Here is a 23,060-nt window from a genome sequence, read left to right as displayed (position 1 = left end):
TAACTCTTCATTTCTAAAGAAAAAGGAATTGTCCGATTGAAGATTTTTGATGAAAACATCCTAAAGATTGATTCTATACATCGTTTGACATGTTTCTATGAACTGTAATAACCTTTTGGACTTTGTCTGAACTTTCGCCTGGACTTGCCCTCGCCTCGTAAGTTTGGATTTGTGAACTAAACGCGCTAACAAAAAGGAGGTATTTGGACTTTATCGAACAAAACAAACATTTGTGGAACTGGGATTCCTGGGAGTGACTATTTATAACGCCATTTCTGACACTTCTTTGGGAAATCGCTGGGAAGTTTTTCTGTGGCTAGGTGCTGACCTAACATAATCGCAAGGTGTGCTTTCGCCGTAAAGCCTTTTTGAAATCTGACACAGCGGTTGCATTAAGGAGAGGTTTACCTATAATTCCATGCATAACACTTGTATCTTTTATCAATGTTTATTATGAGTATTTCTGTAATTTGATGTGGTTTTCTGCACTTTCACCGGATGTTTGTTCGAGACAATGCATATCTGAACATAACACAATTTCAAATGAGGTTTTTGGACATCAAGATTAACTTTATCGAACAAAAGCTTTACACCCAACCATCTCTCTTCAAGGGTTGAGCCGAGCGTTCTGTCCTAACAGTCAAGCAATTCAAGCAAACTGGCTAACATGAGAGAACCGTTCACTGACCATTTTACTTGCCCTCGCAGTGCTGGTTAGGCTGTTATGTTATCCAGAGCATTGGTGATTGCAACCATGCTGCTGGCAACAATTTGCGCTTTCTTGCCAACGTTTACGGACACTGGCCATATTCAACGGGTGTTGACCGTCTATAAATTCGTCAGTTATTCTGCGCTCTGGCACACAGACGAGAGTGCTCTGAAATCAGAGTAGATAGCTGGTAAATTCGCTCTGGCTATGTCTAGCAACAGTTGACGTATTGACATTCTATTGAAATGGTTACTTTCAAATTGGAGTCTTATGTTGAAACATGTAGCTAGCTAGGTAAAGAATGAACCATAATCCCAACTCATAACATTACTATCCTGCATGAATCTGCAGGCAGCTAACCAACCAGGTTCAATGTTAGCTAGCTAGCATCAGGCTATATCTAGCAAAGCAAATGGCTCTGAGATACGAATAATATCATACACGTAACGTTAGCTGGCTCGCAAGCTAACAGTATACCAACTTGAAATTAAAACGACTGTCAAAATTAGAAACGTATAATATCGGAAAAAAATGCCGATAGCTAGACTATCATGGATGGACGCCTCTGCCTGTCACAGATGCCATGTGAAGTAGTGACACGCAACATGTGCCTAGTTTCCTGAAACGAGTCACATTAAGAATAAGATGTTGCCCCTTTAAAGAGACATCTGCATTTCAAAAGAGATATCAATATGCGTTTTGCATAAAATGAACAGTAGACAGACTATTGCAAGTATGTTCACCTAAAATAAATAAAATAAGATCAGCGGGTGGATTGATGAATGCTTATTTTTGCTCTGCACGGCTCATGGGCGTGTCACCTAGTAATGTACTGCTTGAGAACAAGAAGTGTGGTGCTTTACCACCCAATCATATTGCTCAAATACAAATAGTATGACTTTTCAGCATGTGGTCTTCAATGGTTTTCAGATGGCAGACTGACAGAGCAGGTAAATGTCAAACTGGAATGCAAAATGTGCTGAGAAGTTACTGGCCTGGACAAGTCAGTGACTGACAAGATCCACTGGCCCAACATCTTATTCCCAGGCCACAGGACAATAGTTTATGTTGGACCCTGTCTGGAATGCTTGATACATACGAACCCTGGTCTGGTCCAGTGTCTGGCTATAGAGTCCCACTCAAGAGACCGACTGACGCATTTAGCACATTGAAGATGTTCAGCAAATGATTAGGGAAACGTGTACACTTGTACACTCCTTCCCACAAATGTCAAGTCATTGGACTATTTTAGGCATCAGCAGCTTATTTCATAAAACCAATCATTTCCTTTCAAATCCACACAGGGAAGTGAATAAGTGTACACTTCAGAGGAAATGAGAGATTGGGACATTGTCCAGGCCACCATGCTTTAACATCAACAACGCAGGGGTGGTAAGCGTGTAATGTACTTACTGCGTCTGATGTCTTGCTGGGGTTCGAATGTGAATTGGAGCTGCTATGATGGGTGCTGTGGTTGTGTGAATTTTCCTGTGGAGAATAACTGGTCCCTAGAAAGAACAGAAAAGTTGTTTTTTATCCAACAGGCAAGTATCATATTGCTAGATATGGAACAATAAAGTCCTTTCACTTGTCCCATTCAGTCTGTAACAGAAACTCAGGATAATACATTGTCTCAAGGTAGCCTTACTTTTTTGGTAAGCTTAGCATGCGTCAGCCAGACATCAGCCTAATAAGTATCATCGCTGACTGATAAGTGCATCCAACTACCATCAGAAGAAGAAACCAGTACCTCAATTGGAATCAAAACTACACTGTAGTATTTATTTTGGGGTATAAATATTACGCAGATTCACATTAGAAGTAAACCACTTCTCAAAATAACAAGTTAGTAAACAAAGTTACTGATGAAACATTGTTAATGAACAACTGAATCTGGCAATCTATTTCTAGAAGAATTTTAACTAGCAGCTAGACCTCAGAGGCATCCCCAAAATCAGATAAGCATCACGGAAAGGTCACAGTTAATTACCTTTTTTAGTGGTGAATTGCAATAGTCTTGGAATGATGTAATTCATTCCATTTTTATAAACTTTTCAGATCATTTTATAAACTTTTGAGAACAAATACTGATTGCCTAGTTGTATTGACATAGGACGTTTGAAACTAAAGAGGCAGAGGTGAAGTAGTTTATAGGCTAACATCCAGAGATTGACAGAGGTACTCAGCTAATGCAAATTAGTGAAGGTAAAACACTTCTGAAGGTAAACTATTTAAATTACTAAGCTACATATTAACGTAGCCTATCAAACACAGCATTGGCTTGCAAATCCAAAACGCAGTTAGGAAAACTGACCTGCCAGAAATACACATATTTCCAATTCACAAATTCAAAAGTTAAACCTTATGTTTAACTGGAAACCAATGCCAAATAAAAAGACTTGTCTGCATCAATAGCAGATAGTGTTTGCTGTATCTCATAAGTGTTTTCCTTTTAATTCCTTGTGATGCAGATTCAATGGTGTGTTAACACTGAGTGGGCCATATTGCCTGTGGCTGCAGGCCCAGAGGGAGGAGGAAGGTTGCTGTGTGTGTGTGTGTGTGTGTGTGTGTGTGTGTGTGTGTGTGTGTGTGTGTGTGTGTGTGTGTGTGTGTGTGTGTGTGAGAGAGAGAGCTCCCTGTCCCATGCGGCAGGTTTGAGTCAGAAGCCTAAGGGAACCAGGGTATCCTAATTCCTATATTGCGCACTACTTTGACCAGACCATAGGGATCTGATCAAAGGTAGTGCACTATATAGGGAATAGCTTGCCATTTGGGACGGGGACATAGCATCACCAAACGCAGCAGGTGGAGGAAGTAGCTATGTCACGAATACTCCAATATTGATGGAAACGAAAAGACAAGCTACAGCCCAGAGGACAGATTAGCTGTGGCATCTCTGTACTGACAGCAGTATCAACAGTGGAGAGTGAGAATAATAGGGGATGCTAAAAAGCATTTAACTTGAAGGGATAACTCCTAAAGGTCAAGGGTTGTGTCCAAAATTGCACCCTATTACCTATGTGGGGCACTACTTTTGGCTAGAGCCCAATGGCTCTTAGAGGAGGAGTACTGTTTTAGGATAATTTTTGCCTTTTAGATAATGAATAAGATTAGATGGACAGGGAGGACCTGATCTTAGATGATCTCTCCTAGTTTCAGACACTAAATACAAGCCCTGATGTCTTTCGGCTCCATACCTGAACCATCCTGCTGCCATGGGCTCGAGATACATTTAGCATGTTTTTGTTTATTCTGTCCAGGCAAAATCATCATGTGAACATTCAAGGTTGGAAATTAAGAATGTATATTTCAACAACCATGTTGGCAACATAGAACACCCGGAAAATTTTTTTTTTTTTTTTTTTTATCCAAAGCCCACATGTAGAAGTTTGTCATCCCCAAAGTGACCGTACGTACCCCAACCAGAAGCCATGGATTACAGGCAACATCTGCATCGTGCTAAAGGCTAGAGCTTCCGCTTTCAAGGAGCGGGACACTAATCCGGACGCTTATAAGAAATCCTGCTATGCTCTCAGGCGAACCATCAAACAAGCAAAGTGTCAATACAGGACTAAATTTAAATTTAATTATACTACACCGGCTCTAACACTCTTTGGATGTGACAGGGCTTGACAACTATTACTGACTACAAAAGGGAAACACAGACGTGAGCTGCACAGTGATGCAAGCCTACAAGACGAGCTAAATGCCCTTTATGCTCACTGAGGCAAGCAACACCGAAGCATGCACGAGAGCACCAGCAGTTCTGGACGACTGTGATAACGCTCTCAGTAGCCAATGTGAGCAAGACCTTTAAACAGGTCAACATCCACAAAGCCACGGGGCCTGACAGATTACCAGGACATGTACTCAAAGCATGCGATGAGCAACTGGCAAGTGTCTTCACTGACATGTTCGACCTCTCCCTGACATCTGTAATAGAGGTCGACCGATTATGATTTTTCAACGCCGATACCGATTGTTTGAGGACCAAAAAAGCCGATACCGATTAAATCGGCCGATTTTTATTTATTTATTTGTAATAATGACAATTGCAACAATACTGAATGAACACTTATTTTAACTTAATATAATACTTCAAAATCAATTTAGCCCAAGTAAATAATGAAACATGTTCAATTTGGTTTAAATAATGCAAAAACAAAGTGTTGGAGAAGAAAGCAATATGTGCTATGTAAGAAAGCAAATGTTTCGGTTCCTTGCTCAGAACATGAGAACCTATGAAAGCTGGTGGTTCCTTTTAACATGAGTCTTCAATATTCCCAGGTAAGAGGTTGTAGTTATTATAGGACTATTTCCCTCTATACCATTTGTATTTCATTAACCTTTGACTATTGGATGTTCTTATAGGCACTTTAGTATTGCCAGTGGAATAGTATAGCTTCCGTGCCTCTCCTCGCTCCTCCCTGGGCTCAAACCAGGAACACAACGACAACAGCCACCCTCGAAGCAGCATACCCATGCAGAGCAAGGGAAACAACCACTGCAAGGCTCAGAGCGAGTGACGTTTGAAACGCTATTAGTGCGCGTTAACTAGCTAGCCATTTCACTTCGGTTACACCAGCCTCATCTCGGGAGTTGATAGGCTTGAAGTCATAAACAGCGCAATGCTTAACGGACAACGAAGAGCTGCTGGCAAAACGCACGAAAGTGATGTTTGAATGAATGTTTACACGCCTGCTTCTGCCTACCACCACTCAGTCAGATACTGAGATACTTGTATGCTCAGTCAGATTATATGCAACGCAGGACACGCTAGATCCTAGATCTAGTAATATCATCAACCATGTGTAGTTAACTAGTGATTATGATTGATTGATTGTTTTTATAAGATAAGTTTAATGCTAGCTAGTAACTTACCTTGGCTTACGGCATTCGCATAACAGGCAGTCTCCTTGTGGAGTGCAACGAGAGGGAGGCAGAACATTATTGCGTTGGACTAGTAAAGTTGCAAGGTTGGATCCCCCGAGCTGACAAGGTGAAAATCTGTCGTTTTGCCCCTGAACGAGGCAGTTAACCCATCGTTCCTAGGCTGTCATTGAAAATAAGAATGGTGTTCTTAAAGGACTTGCCTAGTTAAATAAAAAGGTATAATTTTTTTATTTTTTATTTACTTGTTATTCATTTTTTATTCGGCGCCCCAAAATACCGATTTCCGATTGTTATGAAAACTTGAAATAGAATTAAATCGGCCATTCCGATTAAATCGGTCGACCTCATCTGTAATACTACATGTTTCAAGCAGACCACCCATAGTCACTGTGCCCAACGAAGCGAAGGTAACCTGCCTAAATGATTACCTACCCGTAGCACTCACATCAGAAGCCATGAAGTGCTTTGAAAGGTTGGTCATGGCTCACATCAACAGCATCCCCCCAGATACCCTAGAACCACTCCAATTCGCATACCGCCCCAAAAGATCCACAGATGACGCAATCGCACTCTACACTGCCCTTTCCCACATGGACAAAATGCTGTTCATTGACTACAGCTCATCATTCAACACCATAATGCCCACGAAGCTCATCACTAAGCTAAGGACCCTGGAACTAAACACCTCCCTCTGCAAATGGATCCTGGAGTTCCTGACGTGCCGCCCCAGGTGGTAAGGGTAGGCAACAACACGTTTACCACACTGAGTGTGTACTTTGTTCCCTCCTGTACACCCACGACTCAAACAACATTAACATTGCTGACAACAGCCTGATCACCGACAATGATGAGACAGCCTATAGGCGGGTCAGAGACCTGGCAGTGTGGTGCCAAGACTACAACCTCTCCCTCAATGTGAGCAAGACAAAGGAGGTGACCTTTTCCTGGACTACAGGAAAAGGTGGGCCCGAACATTCCCCCATTAACATCAACAATGCTGTAGTGGAGAGGGTCGAGAGCTTCAAGTTCCTTGGTGTCCATATTACCAACAAACTATCATGGTCCAAACACACCAAGACAGTCGTGAAGAGGGCACAACAACTTTTCCTTCCTGGAGACGTAAAAGTTTAGGCATGGGTCCCCAGATAATCAAAAGTTTCTATAGCTGCACCACCGAGAGCAACCTGACTGGTTGCATCACCGCCTGGTATGGCAACTGCTCGGCATCTGACCGTAAGGCGCCACAGAGGGTTGTTCGTATGGCCCAGTATATCACTGGGGACAAGCTTCCTGCCATCCAGGACCTATATACTAGGCAGTGTCAGAGGAAATCCCCAAAAATTGCCAGAGACACCAGTCACCCAAGTCATAGACTGTTCTCTCTGCTGCCACACAGCAAGCGGTACCGGAGAGAGAAGTCTAGGACCAAAAGGCTCCATAACAGCTTCACCCCCAAGCCAAAAGACTGCTGAACTAGACTATTGACACTGACAACACCCCCCCCCTCCCCCCATATTTGTTTTGTACACTGCTGCTGCTCGCTGTTTATTATCTATGCATGTTCACTTCACCCCTACCTACATGTACAAATTACCTCAACTAACCTGTATCCCCCGCAGACTCGGTACCCCCTATACATAGCCTGGTTATTGTGTTACAAATATTTACCAAATAAAGTAAAAAGTAACTCTTTTTTGAAATGTACTGTTGGTTAAGGGCTTGTACGCAAGCCTTTCACGGTAAGGTCTACATTTGTATTTGGCACACGTGACAAATAGTTACATTTGATTTGAAATTGACTAGAAAGGATAGTAAAAGTATGACTTTGTCCTAATGTTTCTTGGCTAGAACATCATTTTGTTCACATGCTAAGTTGTTTTTCAACGTTACTTTGAGTTTGCTGCAACTGACTGCTGCTGGGGAGACATCGCAGTCATTGATTTGTTTCATGACAGACAAGCGAGTGCAAAAGGAAAGTCTCGGTAACATCTCGTCCCTTAAAAGGCCAGCTGAACATTTGTCTCACCTAATGATTGTGCTTGGTGGATCACTGCCAAAAACTTCTACTCATTGTTCTCCTAGATGTGTGTGCTTCTACATTTCTAATTAGGAGCACATCATGTACTCCTTATCAAAAATGTCAGCGTAGAGCCATGAACTAATAACAAATAAACAGCATTTTGTGTCAGGGCAGGCACTTTGATGATTCTTGGTAAGTTGTTTTTATTATTGGCTCTAAATGATGCATTTTAACATATTTTGGTAAAAAAAAAATATATACAATTAAGCAATATACCCCAATACTTCTTACTAGTACAACATTTGTTTTTGAAACAGAATGCACGCTCAGTTTTTTGGTGATTTTTGGCTGGTAGATTTTCTTTATCTACCGGCCACAGTGGCTGGTGGCCCAAAAAGTTCATTTCCGACCCTGAACATTATCTGAGGCGAACGAAAAGGGTATCAACAGGTGACTGAAGAGTGCCTCCAGCCACTCCACTTATCTATTCTAGTACAAGCACACATGATTAAATTAATCAACTGATCATCAAGCCCTTGATTACTTGAATCAGGTGTTCCATTACTGGAATAGATTGAACGTTCACTGTCATTGGAGACAAATCGGTGAATAAGGCGATGCATTTTTTGGGTGTGGACGTATGCTTTATCAAAAGATGTTCCACCAGATAGTTAATTTTATTAAGACAATATTAAAAAATTGTGACATTGTCAACTATTACCTTGTAAGAAATGTTGTGATAATCAAAATTGAATAGAAATATGGCAGATACTCATATTAGGAGACCAATTGAAATGGGCAGGAGCCTTATTTCAGACCACAGATGCAACTCACAGAAGGATGGTTTAATTTTTTTAATGTATTTCTTGTAATTCATTCCATTGTTCATTGATAAGGGTACGTCTAGCACAGAATACTTAACTGTACCAAAAGCTAACACTGAAAAGATTAACGAACAGCTATTTTAGACTATTGTGGCCTTTACATTAACATGGCAAAGTCTGAAAAGGTATTCAATTAAGGATTTCATTATGCTCCCCTGAAGATGGTGAAACTGCATTACAAGTCTGAAAACCTCATGGCTGACAAGAAAAACAGAACATCGAGGCTTAGTTTGTGGTCACTGTGCATGAAAGAGACTATGGGGCAATAAGTAGCTATAAGTAGCTGTAGGTCTACCAACTTTGGCACGGTTCAAATACTGCTAACATGCATCTTTCCTTCATTGAAGTGATCATTGAGCTGACATTACTAAATAGTTTTTTAGCAAGCTTGCCATTGCATTGCTTTTAACAATTATGTCATGTCAGATGAGCTATTTCAAGTATTTCTACATACTAATAGGGCCCTAGCCCTACAAGTTAACTCCTCATCCCGTGCTGTAGGTCTAGGTGCTGTGGCCAACTATTGTTTGTTATATGGCACGATGGAAAATGGTAGAAGGGTTGGCAGGCTGCGGTTCAGGGGTTGGAACCGGTTCAGGGAACAGAACCAACAAATAGGAAAATAACATTTCAAGGAACGAAAGTGATCCATACTGTCCCGGAACAGAACCGTTATTTTAAAAACATGGAAACTGGCTAACTACGTTATTTTACGTTCCAGGCATTTTTTTCTAGTTTCAAAAAATAAATCATAAACAAACAAAGCGCCTATGCAAAGCGCTCACTGTCACTCAAACTTATTCCAGCTTCTGCCTGCAAGCTGAAAATCTTTGCCAGTCCAATATCGCTCCATAGTTTACAAGAATATACTTTTGGTTGCAACTCCTGGTAACAGTATGGGGTGAACACTAGTTAGCTCCTACCAAAAGTGAGATTGCGGAAAGAATGCATGTATAATTTAAGCGGATCAAATCAGAAATTCACTGCCATTTCCTAGCACTTGTCAGAACTACTCACACCTTTAAAAAAAAATGTTTTCGCAACAAGCCTAGAGAGTTACAAGGGGCCTAAGGAGTAAAGTGAGTATATCACAAGATGAGTTTGTATGTCATGGCAAAGGCATGTTTTGCCTAGAATAAATACACTGAACATAAATAAAACAATTTCATTGATTTTACTGAGTTACAGTTCATATGAGGAAATCAGTCAATTGAAATAAATTCATACGGCCTTTATCTATGGATTTCACATGACTGGGAATACAGATATGCACCTGTTGGTCAGATACGCTTAAAGAAAATGGCCTCGGGATCACATCACAGTGTTTTTGTGCATTCAAACATGCATTGATAAAATGCAATCATGTTTGTTGTCCATAGCTTATGCCCATACCATAACCCCACCATGGGACACCTTGTTCATAAAGCTGACATCAGTAAACTGCTTGCCCACACCACGCTTTAACCCTAGAAAGCGGTTGAATGTACCGCCAAAGTCTCTAAAACGATGTTGGTAGAGAAACGAACATTCCATCCTCTGGCAACAACTCTGGGGGACATTCTTGCAGTCAGCATGCCAATTACACTCTCTCAAAGCTTGAGACATCTGTGGCATTACATTTACATTTTAGTAATTTAGCAGATGCTCTTATCCAGAGTGACGTATGCACTCACTACTACTATACATTTCCATATTTTTGTTGCACTGGTCCCCCGTGGGAATCAAACCCACAAGCCTTGCATTGCAAGTGCCATGCTCTACCAACTGAGCCACACAGGACAGTGTTGCGAGACAAAACTGCTCCTTTTCACTCTCATTTAGGTTAGTATTGTGGAGTAACTTGTATTGTCCTCAGCACAAGGTGCACCGTGTAATGATCATGCTGTTTAATCAGCTTCTTGATATGCCACACCTGGATTATCTTGGCAAAGGAGAAATGCTCACTGACACGGAACCCAAACCGGCTGCGCGTGCATAAATGTATTTTGTCCCCCCACACAAAATGCGATCACGACACACAGGTTAAAATATCAAAACAAACTCTGAACCAATTACATTAATTTGGGGGACAGGTTGAAAAGCATTAAACATGTATGGCAATTTATCTAGCTAGCTTGCACATGCTAGCTAATTTGTCCTATTTAGCTAGCTTGCTGTTGCTAGCTAATTTGTCCTGGGATATAAACATTGAGTTGTTATTTTACCCGAACTGCACAAGGTCCTCTACTCTGACAATTAATCCACGCATAAAACGGTCAACCGAATCGTTTCTAGTCATCTCTCCTCCTTCCAGGCTTTTTCATCTTTGAACTTATATGGCGATTGGCATCTAAACTTTCATAGTATTACCACGACGACCGGAAAAACAGTTCGTCTTTCAATCACCCACATGGGTATAACCAATGAGGAGATGGCACGTGGGTACCTGCTTCTATAAGCCAATGAGGAGATGGGAGAGGCAGGACTTGCAGCGCGATCTGCGTCAGAAATAGAAATGACTTCTATCTTAGCCCTTGGCAACAGATGCTCGTTGGCGCGCGCGAGCAGTGTGTGTGCAATAATTGAATAACATGGATTTTGACATTTATTTTTGCAACGCTCGTGCACGCGACGCACAATTTGAGAAATAAGCTTTTTGTGCATATGTAACATTTCTGGGATCTTTTATTTCAGCTCATGAAACATGGGACCAACAATTTAAAATGTCACATTTATAATTTTGTTCAGTGAATGATGAGCCAACCACAGTAATTAATTTAATCATATGTAATTAGGCATGCTTCCTTCTGTGTAGTATTTACATGGTATGGTACAGGGAAGAACTCACTGTGCACTAACTTAGAGTGGGGCTTAATTCAGGGCCTGTATAAAGTATCTCAGAAGAGTGATGATACACAATAAGTTTTGCCTTTTAGATCATAATGACTAAGATTACATGGACAGGAGAGACCCGATTCTAGGCCAGCACTCATAATCGCACATGCTTGATGATTACAGGCCCAGATGTCCCTTGCATATAGCGTATGTGCCACAGAAGTTCAGCATGATATTGAAGTAAACAAATCTATTTTCCCTAAAATTGCACCAACAAATACACACACAAAAATAAATGAACATGCTTAGTCATTTTTCTAAAACAATAAATGTATTACTAGTAAGAAGTAACGTGGTATATTGTTTAATTTGTGACCTGAATCTTAAACTTCTTAAGGCTAGGGGTCACTATTTTCACGTCCGGATGAAAAGTGTGCCCAGAAGCTAGGATATGCATATTATTAGTAGATTTGGATAGAAAACACAGAAGTTTCTAAAACTGTTTGAATGATGTCTGTGAGTATAACATAACTTATTTGGCAGGCGAAACCCTGAGGACAAACCATCCAGGAAAAAATATTGAGGTAACTCTCTTTTCAATGGGATTTCTATGGATACCTGGATTTCTAAGGCACTTGCTTGCAGTTCCTATCGCTTCCACTGGATGTCAGTCTTTAGAGTGTTTAGAGTGTTTTTCCTTTGAGAAAGTAAGAATTAAGGCAGTTCAGAATGAGGGTCGAGTGAAGTGTACTGTTTGTTAGAGGCTGAAAGCCTGAAAACTCACTCCACTGTTTTTATCCGCTATTGAACACAGTTTATCCCGTCTGAAATTGTATCGATTATTTACGTTAAAAAATACCTAAAGTTGTTTGAAGAGTCTGGATCAAGTTTACAGGTAACTTATTAGATACTTTGTACGCATGTTGCGCGAGTTGGAACCTGTGTATTTTCAAAATCAAACGCGCCAAATAAATTGACATTTTGGGGATATAACGACAGAATTAATCAAACAAAAGGACCATTTGTGATGGTTTAATGGACATATTGGAGTGCCAAGAAAAGAAGATCTTCAAAGGTAAGGCATGAATAATATGTTATTTCTGACTTTTGTGTTGTGCCTGGCGGGTTGAATTATGATTTTCATGTGTATATTTGATCGGGTGCTGTCCTCATAATAGCATGGTTTGCTTTGCTGTAAAGCCTTTTGAAATCTGATACAGTGGCTGGATTAACAAGAAGTTCATATTTAAACCGGTGTATAACACTTGTATGATTTATTAATTATTATGAGTATTTCAGTTTTTGAATTTGGCGGGCTGCTATTTCACTGGGTGTTAATGGGATTGGCGCATGAAGGGATCACAGAAACAAACATTTCACCTGCCCCTTTAAGGGTGGGAGGTTACCGTGGAAATGTCATGTTTGTGCCTGAGTCGTCTTCTCTTCCCTAACAGTTGAAACTCCAACATTGAAAAACCTAGCTTGTTAACAATACAATGTAAATAGCCAAGAAACACAAGGGCAGTGTCACTTCAGTAGACAAGTAAATTAGACCAACTTTTGTACCCGCTCGCAGCGCTTCTAAAAATGTATCTCACTCAGCTCTTCACATGCGCACAGACCCAAGTCAGGCAGTGTTGCAGCACCAGGTGGATAGGCTATAGTAGGATTCGTAGTTCTTTGACTTTGTGCAATTAATTTACCAGCTATGAAACAAGGCCACCGAAATACTTTGAAAACAGCTACTGCAGCATTTACTTTAATTCACAAATTAGAGTGAAATGCCGCCAACGTGGTGGGTGAAATAGACATCTTTACCCGCCAATGACCAAATCTACCCGCATTTGTACAGGTGTTCATTTTAGGCCCTGCAAGAAATAGGCAAACACACTGCCAGTAAATAGGCTTAAATAATGCACAGCTAGACTTAACCAGGTACAAAGCAGACCAGAAATACAGTATAATGGGAAATGAAGGTTGAGCACCATACTGCTGTTATCGCATGACCAAATCTCCAAAGTTGGTGTGTGAAGACTATTCTTAAAAGAATATTACAATGAAACATTAGCAGTTTGGTCAATGGTTAAAGAGGCTACATCCAAATAGAGGCTAATAGTTGACAAAACTAGTCAATGTTAATAGTGTGCATTTGCAAATGGTTGGTTATGGACATATTTAGAATTGGGATGAAAAACACAATGCTAACAGATATCACATCAAATCTGTAACAAGGTACAACTGGTAACCCTATCCAAAACACTGTTTTAGGTAAGCATATGAGTGTATCAGTGTACAATGAGCAGGTTGACTAGTGTAGACAGTGGAATGAAGTGCTAGTTCAAGAAGGAGATGCGCTTTACAGAGCTGGCTTCCGCCAGCTAGCTACTTTTCATGAATCTGACATAATTGTCTAGTTTCACCACAGCACTCAGAATATTGTCTAGTCTTACCTATCCTAGAGAGTGCCATCCGACTACTGTTTGACAATGCAGAAGGTAGAGTAACTTAAGTGTTCAATTCAAGATCAAAATACCAGGGATAATGAACCTCATTCAGAGCCCAAACTCAGAAAACAGGAGAAGCGAGAGGATACGAATATGATTCTAGGTTTAGACATAGATCATCTAACAAATCAGAAGTGTTTCTTATGATTTACACCTCTGCCATGATTTATTACATGTGTTGTCCTGGCTGATATGCTGGACTTGATTTCGTCACTGTCTTATAGATATACTAAGCAGCACATATGAGGCACTGTGCAGTCTTTCACTTCCAATAAGAGTGTCATTAAACCATCTATGTGCTATTTCTATGCTTCCTGTTCAGAAGTTTCATTTTTGTCTTTTACTTTCGGTTTTGTACACAAGCTTCAGACAGCTAAATATACAAAAAAAAATGTTTTGGAAAATATATTTCCCAGCGGTTTAGATGGTTCTATTATGCTCTACACAATGACTGCTTGTTTTGTCACAAACTGAAATTAGGCAAACTAATGGTATTTTAGCAACAAGGAAATGGTGGAGCCATTTCTGCATAGTGCATCTTTAAAGATTTAAGGCATGTGACTAGACAGAGCTGTTGCCTTGCACTTCAGATCTATAATGGCAACATCATTTGAGAGAAAGTACTGTTTACATTTCAATTTGAGTCATTTAGCAGACAGACACTCAGAGCGACTTACACGTATGCTTGATCTTAGCAACACAATATTTCTGACTCGGTCTACACCATACAGCTTAACAAATTAATGCAGAATACATGTCAGCAGTAAAATTTGCACAGGGAGAAACTAACAGAAACTGGTGGTTAGCTACTTGAAAAAAAAAAATTAAGATCTTATATGCATTTCTCACCTCCATCCCTCTCTCTGGCCCGCTGCGCGTGGACTGCCTTTGCCCTGCCATGCCCCGTGCTGTCAATGTGTTTGTTGTCAGGACTGTCAGATCGCCGAAGTATTTTACATGGTGGAGTGGCATCTGCGGTGTCTCGCATCTTGTCATGGCGGTGATCACCACCGGGGTGACTCTTCGATGAGTACTTGAGTGTCTGAAAACAAATCAAAACAAAAATAGATTCTGGAACGGCAATCGATTCAGAGCCATGATCGATTCGAAAGGCTCGAGCTGAATCTAGACGTCTGACTAAGTGTCTGTGAATGTGATATCATTACAAGTTGCATAGCACAAAAGCTTATTAGCCCCAAAATTATGCAGCCAAATAATACGCATGCCATGAAAATGTGTTTACAAGATCTTGCAAATTCTAAAAAGTCGTGACTTAATCTTGTAGTTAGCTAGATCAGCTGTGGCTACGTCACAAGCTATTGGCTCCATGGATGGGCAATGACAATTGATTAGCTAAACCCTGCGCATGTAAGACTCAAACTAAACGTGGGGTGTAACGCCACATTTTAAAATCAATAGATGTGGGAGACAGCTAATTCAAGTGTTCTTCTGTCATATAACGTTAGCTAACATTAGTTAGCGTTAATGCCGACCATATATAGCTAGCTACTAACGTTAATTCTTAAAATTTCAAAGATATACTATAATAAATTAGGTTTTGGGTGTTACCAACATGAAGGTTATTTAGTTAACTACATTTATTTTTCTGAACTTTGCTCCTTAATCTTATATCGCGCAAACTGTGACATTACGAATAGGCCGGAATTATAGTTAACTATGGGCTCCAATAAAACTCGCTAGTAAATGTGTTCACAAAGCAAAATTCGACGTTTAAATTATGTATACAATCTACCAGTCATAATTGTAATGTTAACCAACATACAGCATTATTTTTTGTTCAAACCCAAAGGAAATTCGCTACTTTGCGATTTTCCGCACCGAGGCCTGTAGTACTCAAGAAGCCTGCACTATAGTATCCATTTTAATCTTATTTGTTGCTAGCTAACAAGTACCTGGTAGGGCTGTGAATCCCTTCGGTCGTTGCACCTAAAAATGTAAGAAACAGGTTGTAAAGATGATCTCAAACATAAATGAAAAAAACAAAACAGTTCAATAATCTGCAACAGCTGAATAGCTTCCATAAGTTTCTACTTATTTTTATTGCAATAAAAATGGCGGATTGTCAAAACTGAGAAGAAAAAACTGAATAGAAGTAACGTTAGAGCTGTTTACCCATCGCTGAGTCTCGGTTGTTTCCTTGCATACATTACCATCAATGCCGTGTTAGTGTGTGTGGATTGGATGTGAAAGATGGAGTAAGTTATGTGTTTTCTTTCAGCAACCTGTTATATTATTTTAATAGTTCTGAGTATTTCAGTTGCTAATCGGAAGAACGCTCTCGGTCCATCTCCCACTCGCGCGCACACCAACTAGCTATGCCCCTATCTACCGAAAGGTGAACCTCAGCCTGCAGGTCCCCCCTCCCAATACTACATCCGGGACACTGCGGCGCTAAACTCCGCTGCCATCATCCGGTTGTCGATTTTTTTTGAGACGCTGCAAAGTTTTTCAGAAAAACAACAACACGGATTACTTTAGAACAGCACACTTCAGTGGCATTTTCATGCACCAAAATAGGTTTATTACCTACCAGCATGTCTGTCACATTTTTTCACAAATTCACTCTCAGAGTAGTTGGTAGGTAATCTAGTAGTTCGAGTATGAACTCAAAACAATCTCCCTGGTTCTATTGTGGATCTCTTGTGCTGTCTGCTGGGTATTTGTGGAAGTGCATTAACACATATTTTGACCTATTATATTGTATGTCGTGTACTGTACTTCTATGTCAAATCTAATTTCCATTTCAATAAGAAACCCAGGTCTGATACAGATTTAGCTCATATGTGACTCCATACGCCTCACGTCCTCACTTGACTAGCTGACACAGGAGGGAGGAGGCATCACGAGAGAGCTGCACAGTGTTACCCTCTTCAAGCAACCTGTCTGATGCTGCCTGCAAAGTAAACCTTCTGAGAAATAAACATATCCTAGTCTGAACAGATTGATGGAGATATGGTCATTTACATATTGTGAGCATGGTCAGAATGAAAAAGAAAGCTGACGGGCCACAGACAAAAGAAGCTATGTCCACCAGCACTTTGGTGCACAATGGATTTCCACTATTGGTCAGGAAGTCTCAGTATGGAGCTCTCTTTGTGAATTTCGGAAACAAGCTGATTGTAGACTCTTGCAATGCTTTAATGGCTTGTAGACAATCATTATACATTTCACAGGAGTTAAAACATTCAACATGATTGCATTATTAGCTACACTTTAATAATTGAAAAGCCTAAAAGGAGAGGCAACTTTAATTATAACTATAACTATAATTATAACTATAATACACCCTACAAATAAATAGGCTACTTAGTTTGGTGACGTTTGTAAATTATAACAAATTGAGTGAAAAAATCTAAATTAATGATGATTTACAAGTGTTTATTGAGAAACTAAAGAATGTTAGTGTCATGAATAAATAAACATTGTATTGTGTAGTTGTTAATGTTGTTGTCAGCCAATCAATCAAACTGTATTTATATGGCACATTTCTTACAACAAATGCATTTCAAGATGCTTAACAAATAAAATCATTAAAGGTGAGGTATTTCCCAGGGGGTAGATCAGAAACTATCAAATCACCTTTAGAACACCTGTTCAGATGAAGGTGAAGGTTCACCTTCCAACAGGACAATGAACCTAAGCACACAGCTAAGACAACGCAGGAGTGGCTTCAAGATAAGTCAAACGTAATGATGTTGTTGGAGTCGTGCCTGGCCGTGCAGTCATGAGTGAACAGGGAGTACAGGACGGGACTGAGCACACACCCCTGAGGGGCCCCTGTGTTGAGGATCAGCGTAGCGGATGTGTTGTTACATACTCTTACCACCCGGGGTTGGCCCGTCAGGAAGTCTAGGATCCAGTTCCAGAAGGAGGTGTTTAGTGCCAGGGTCCTTAGCTTAGTGATGAGATTTGAGGGCACTATGTTGCTGAACGCTAAGCTGTAGTCAATGAATAGCTTTCTCACATAGGTGTTCCTTCCAGATGGGAAAGGGCAGTGTGGAGTGCAATAGAGATTGCATCATCTGTGGATCTGTTACGGCGGCATGCAAATTGGAGTGGGTCTAGGGTTTCTGGGATAATGGTATTGATGTGAGCCATGACCAGCCTTTCAAAGCACTCCATGGCTACAGACGTGAGTGCTACGGGTCGGCAGTCATTTAGGCAAGTTACCTGAGTGTTCTTGGGCACAGGGACTATGGTGGTCTACTTAAAACATGTTGGTATTACAGACTCAGACAGGGAGAGTTTGAAAATGTCAGTAAAGGCACTTGGCAGTTGGTCAGCGCATGCTCGCAGTACACGTCCTGGTAATCTGTCTGGCCCTGCGTCCCTGTGAATGTTGACCTTTTAAAGGTATTATTCACATCGTCTGCGGAGAGCGTGGTATTTGCTTCGAAGCGAGCATAGAAGTAGTTAACTCGTCTGGTAGGCTCGCGTAACTGGGCAGCCTTCAGCTGTGCTTCCCTTTGTAATCTGTAATGGTTTGCAAGCCCTGACGAATCCGACGAGCATCAGAGCCGGTGTAGTACCATTTGATCTTAGTCCTGCTTTGACACTTATCTTGTTTGATGGTTCGTCTGAGGGCATAGCGGGATTTCTTATAAGCTTCCGGGTTAGAGTCCCAATCCTTGAAAGCGGCAGCTCTAGCCTTTAGCTCAGTGCGGATGTTGCCTGTAATCCATGGCTTCTTGTTAGGGTATGTACGTACGGTCATTGTGGGGACGACGTCATCGATGCACTTATTGATGAAGCCAATGGCTGACGTGGTGTACTCTTCAATGCCATCAGAGGAATCCCAGAACATTTTCTAGTCTGTGCTAGCAAAACAGTCCTGTAGCTTAGCATCTGCTTCATCTGACCACTTTTTTATTGATCGAGTCACTGGTGCTTCCTGCTTTAATTTGAGCTTGTAAGCAGGAATCAGGAGGATAGAATTATGGTCAGATTTGCCAAATGCAGGGCAAGGGAGAGCTTTGTATGCATCTCTGTTGTTGGAGTAATGGTGGTCCAGAGTTTTTTCCCCTCTGGTTGCACATTTAACATGCTGATAGAAATTTGGTAAGATGGATTTAAGTTTCCCTACATTAAATTCCCCGGCCTAGGAGCGCTGCTTCTGGGTGAGTGTTTTCCTGTTTGCTTATGGAGGAATACAGCTCATTGAGTGCAGTCTTAGTGCCAGCATCAGTCTGTGGTGGTATGTAGACAGCCACGAAAAATACAGATGAAAAATCTCTAGGTAGAAAATGTGGTCTACAGCTTATCATGAGATACTCGACCTCAGGCGAGCAAAACCTCGACATTTCCTTAAATACATTGTTCCCTCGCCCCTTGTCTTACCAGACGCCGCTGTTCTATCCTGTCGATGCAGTGTATAACCAGCCAGCTGTGTGTTGATAATGTCGTCGTTCAGTCACGACTCCGTGAAACAAAAAATATTACAGGTTTGAATGTTCTATTGGTTGTATAATCTTCCGCATAGGTCATCAATTTTATTTTCCAAAGATGGCACATTTGCTAGCAGAATGGAAGGCAGTGAGGGTTTATTCAATCGCCTATGAATTCTCAGAAGGCAGCCCGCACTCCGGACCCTTTTTCTCCGCCTTCTCTTCATGCAAATGACAGGGATCTGGGCCGGTTCCCGGGAAAGCAGTATGTCATTCACGTCGATCTCGTCGGACTCATTATTAAAGGAAAAAATACTGTCAGTCCACCATCAAAACTCTAGCTTACTATAGATTGTTTCATCACTATCTATAGCTACACTGAACAAAAATAAATATGCAACATGTCAAGTGTTGGTGCCATGTTTCATGAGCTGAAATGAAAGATTCCAGAAATGTTCCATATGCACAAAGCTTCCTCCAGTACGTCTGGCAGTACGTCCAACCGGTATCACAACTGCAGACAGTGTATATGGCCTTGTGAGTAGAGGCTGGTATAGTACAACTTGTAGACTTGTTTACGTGCTGCTGTGCGGTTTGATGCTAACCTTACTTTGCTACCTGCCAACTTTACGGTTTTATTTTTAATTACGGTTTATATTTTTAGTTTTTTTCAACTTTCTTCCTTCAACTTTTTCATCCCGGACAGATTATCTGCAAGTTAGTACCTCCTCCAGCCGAAGCTAAGTAATAACATTAACATGGTGCCTTCTAATTGCAGTGGCTGTACTCATAATATCAAATCAAATCAAATTTTATTTGTCACATACACATGGTTAGCAGATGTTAATGCGAGTGTAGCGAAATGCTTGTGCTTCTAGTTCCGACAATGCAGTAATAACCAACAAGTAATCTAACTAACAATTCCAAAACTAATGTCTTATACACAGTGTAAGGGGATAAAGAATATGTACATAAGGATATATGAATGAGTGATGGTACAGAGCAGCATAGGCAAGATACAGTAGATGTTATCGAGTACAGTATATACATATGAGATGAGTATGTAAACAAAGTGGCATAGTAAAAGTGGCTAGTGATACATGTATTACATAAGGATGCAGTCGATGATATAGAGTACAGTATATACGTATGCATATGAGATGAATAATGTAGGGTAAGTAACATTATATAAGGTAGCATTGTTTAAAGTGGCTAGTGATATATTTACATAATTTCCCATCAATTCCCATTATTAAAGTGGCTGGAGTTGAGTCAGTGTCAGTGTCAGTGTGTTGGCAGCAGCCACTCAATGTTAGTGGTGGCTGTTTAACAGTCTGATGGCCTTGAGATAGAAGCTATTTTTCAGTCTCTCGGTCCCAGCTTTGATGCACCTGTACTGACCTCGCCTTCTGGATGATAGCGGGGTGAACAGGCAGTGGCTCGGGTGGTTGATGTCCTTGATGATCTTTATGGCCTTCCTGTAACATCGGGTGGTGTAGGTGTCCTGGAGGGCAGGTAGTTTGCCCCCGGTGATGCGTTGTGCAGACCTCACTACCCTCTGGAGAGCCTTACGGTTGGGGGCGGAGCAGTTGCCGTACCAGGCGGTGATACTGCGCGACAGGATGCTCTCGATTGTGCATCTGTAGAAGTTTGTGAGTGCTTTTGGTGACAAGCCGAATTTCTTCAGCCTCCTGAGGTTGAAGAGGCGCTGCTGCGCCTTCTTCACAATGCTGTCTGTGTGAGTGGACCAATTCAGTTTGTCTGTGATGTGTATGCCGAGGAACTTAAAACTTGCTACCCTCTCCACTACTGTTCCATCGATGTGGATAGGGGGGTGTTCCCTCTGCTGTTTCCTGAAGTCCACAATCATCTCCTTAGTTTTGTTGACGTTGAGTGTGAGGTTATTTTCCTGACACCACACTCCGAGGGCCCTCACCTCCTCCCTGTAGGCCGTCTCGTCGTTGTTGGTAATCAAGCCTACCACTGTTGTGTCGTCCGCAAACTTGATGATTGAGTTGGAGGCGTGCATGGCCACGCAGTCGTGGGTGAACAGGGAGTACAGGAGAGGGCTCAGAACGCACCCTTGTGGGGCCCCAGTGTTGAGGATCAGCGGGGAGGAGATGTTGTTGCCTACCCTCACCACCTGGGGGCAGCCCGTCAGGAAGTCCAGTACCCAGTTGCACAGGGCGGGGTCGAGACCCAGGGTCTCGAGCTTGACGACGAGCTTGGAGGGTACTATGGTGTTGAATGCCGAGCTGTAGTCGATGAACAGCATTCACACATAGGTATTCCTCTTGTCCAGATGGGTTAGGGCAGTGTGCAGTGTGGTTGAGATTGCATCGTCTGGTCCGTGACTGGGCTGGATTTCTTCCTGTAGTCCGTGATTGACTGTAGACCCTGCCACATGCCTCTTGTGTCTGAGCCGTTGAATTGAGATTCTACTTTGTCTCTGTACTGACGCTTAGCTTGTTTGATAGCCTTGCGGAGGGAATAGCTGCACTGTTTGTATTCGGTCATGTTACCAGACACCTTGCCCTGATTAAAAGCAGTGGTTCGCGCTTTCAGTTTCACGCGAATGCTGCCATCAATCCACGGTTTCTGGTTAGGGAATGTTTTAATCGTTGCTATGGGAACGACATCTTCAACGCACGTTCTAATGAACTCGCACACCGAATCAGAGTATTCGTCAATATTGTTATCTGACGCAATACGAAACATATCCCAGTCCACGTGATGGAAGCAGTCTTGGAGTGTGGAGTCAGCTTGGTCGGACCAGCGTTGGACAGACCTCAGCGTGGGAGCCTCTTGTTTTAGTTTCTGTCTGTAGGCAGGGATCAACAAAATGGAGTCGTGGTCAGCTTTTCCGAAAGGGGGGCGGGGCAGGGCCTTATATGCATCGCGGAAGTTAGAGTAACAATGATCCAAGGTCTTTCCACCCCTGGTTGCGCAATCGATATGCTGATAAAATTTAGGGAGTCTTGTTTTCAGATTAGCCTTGTTAAAATCCCCAGCTACAATGAATGCAGCCTCCGGATAAATGGTTTCCAGTTTGCAAAGAGTTAAATAAAGTTCGTTCAGAGCCATCGATGTGTCTGCTTGGGGGGGGATATATACGGCTGTGATTATAATTGAAGAGAATTCTCTTGGTAGATAATGCGGTCTACATTTGATTGTGAGAAATTCTAAATCAGGTGAACAGAAGGATTTGAGTTCCTGTATGTTTCTTTCATCACACCATGTCTCGTTAGCCATAAGGTATACGCCCCCGCCCCTCTTCTTACAATATACAGGAGAACGATCGCCTTACGGTGAAGATAGCTGTGCTGCAAACCCAGCTTCAGATGTAATCGTTAGGCAAGGGTAATTTAAGTGTAGGAAAGGATGAAACAGCGTCTGTGTCACCAGTAAGTACATATAGTAGTTTAAATCCCCTCGCACAGTCCCCGCAGCTGGACAATTTTCTCATGGCTTCTGGAAGGAAATGCTGTAGGAATGCTCAACCTTTGTCGCTCATTCAGCCAACAGAAACTTTCAACCGGTTCTGCCCATTTAGAAACCGGTCAGAGTCAGAGGCCTAGCCTTCTCTGGTCTCTACTCCTCCCATTACGGGGTCTGAGAGCCTCCCACCAGTAGCTCTGACAAATTGAAAACCCTAGTCATTGGCCACTCCATTACCCGCAGTATTAGACATAAAACGAATCATCCAGCGAACATACACTGTTTACCAGGGGGCAGGGCTACCGACAATAAGGCTAATCTGAAGATGGTGCTGGCTAAAGCTAAAACTGCAGAGTGTAGAGTGTATAGAGATATTGTTATCCACGTCGGCAC

At 41.7% G+C, this 23,060-nt stretch overlaps 1 protein-coding gene across 2 annotated transcripts in view; it reads right to left on the bottom strand.

The window, feature by feature from the left end:
- Positions 1-16,176, bottom strand: part of LOC109899554 (WW domain-containing adapter protein with coiled-coil-like) — a 68,596-nt gene extending 52,420 nt beyond the window's left edge. Inside the window, exons 1-4 of one of the 2 annotated variants that reach the window (XM_020494892.2) lie at positions 15,958-16,176; positions 15,738-15,771; positions 14,674-14,866; positions 2,123-2,217 (exon numbers count right to left, since the gene is read on the bottom strand). In XM_020494892.2, the coding sequence (XP_020350481.1) occupies positions 2,123-2,217; positions 14,674-14,866; positions 15,738-15,771; positions 15,958-15,998 (363 nt within the window). In that variant the 5' untranslated portion in view covers positions 15,999-16,176. The remainder of the gene's footprint in view (positions 1-2,122; positions 2,218-14,673; positions 14,867-15,737; positions 15,772-15,957) is intronic. The other variant, XM_020494891.2, reaches the window with a different exon arrangement.
- Between the last annotated feature and the right edge of the window lie 6,884 nt (positions 16,177-23,060).

Source organism: Oncorhynchus kisutch, linkage group LG11, assembly GCF_002021735.2.
Source record: "Oncorhynchus kisutch isolate 150728-3 linkage group LG11, Okis_V2, whole genome shotgun sequence".
Lineage (NCBI taxonomy): Eukaryota > Metazoa > Chordata > Actinopteri > Salmoniformes > Salmonidae > Oncorhynchus > Oncorhynchus kisutch.
This window is presented reverse-complemented; position numbering and strand designations above follow the sequence as displayed.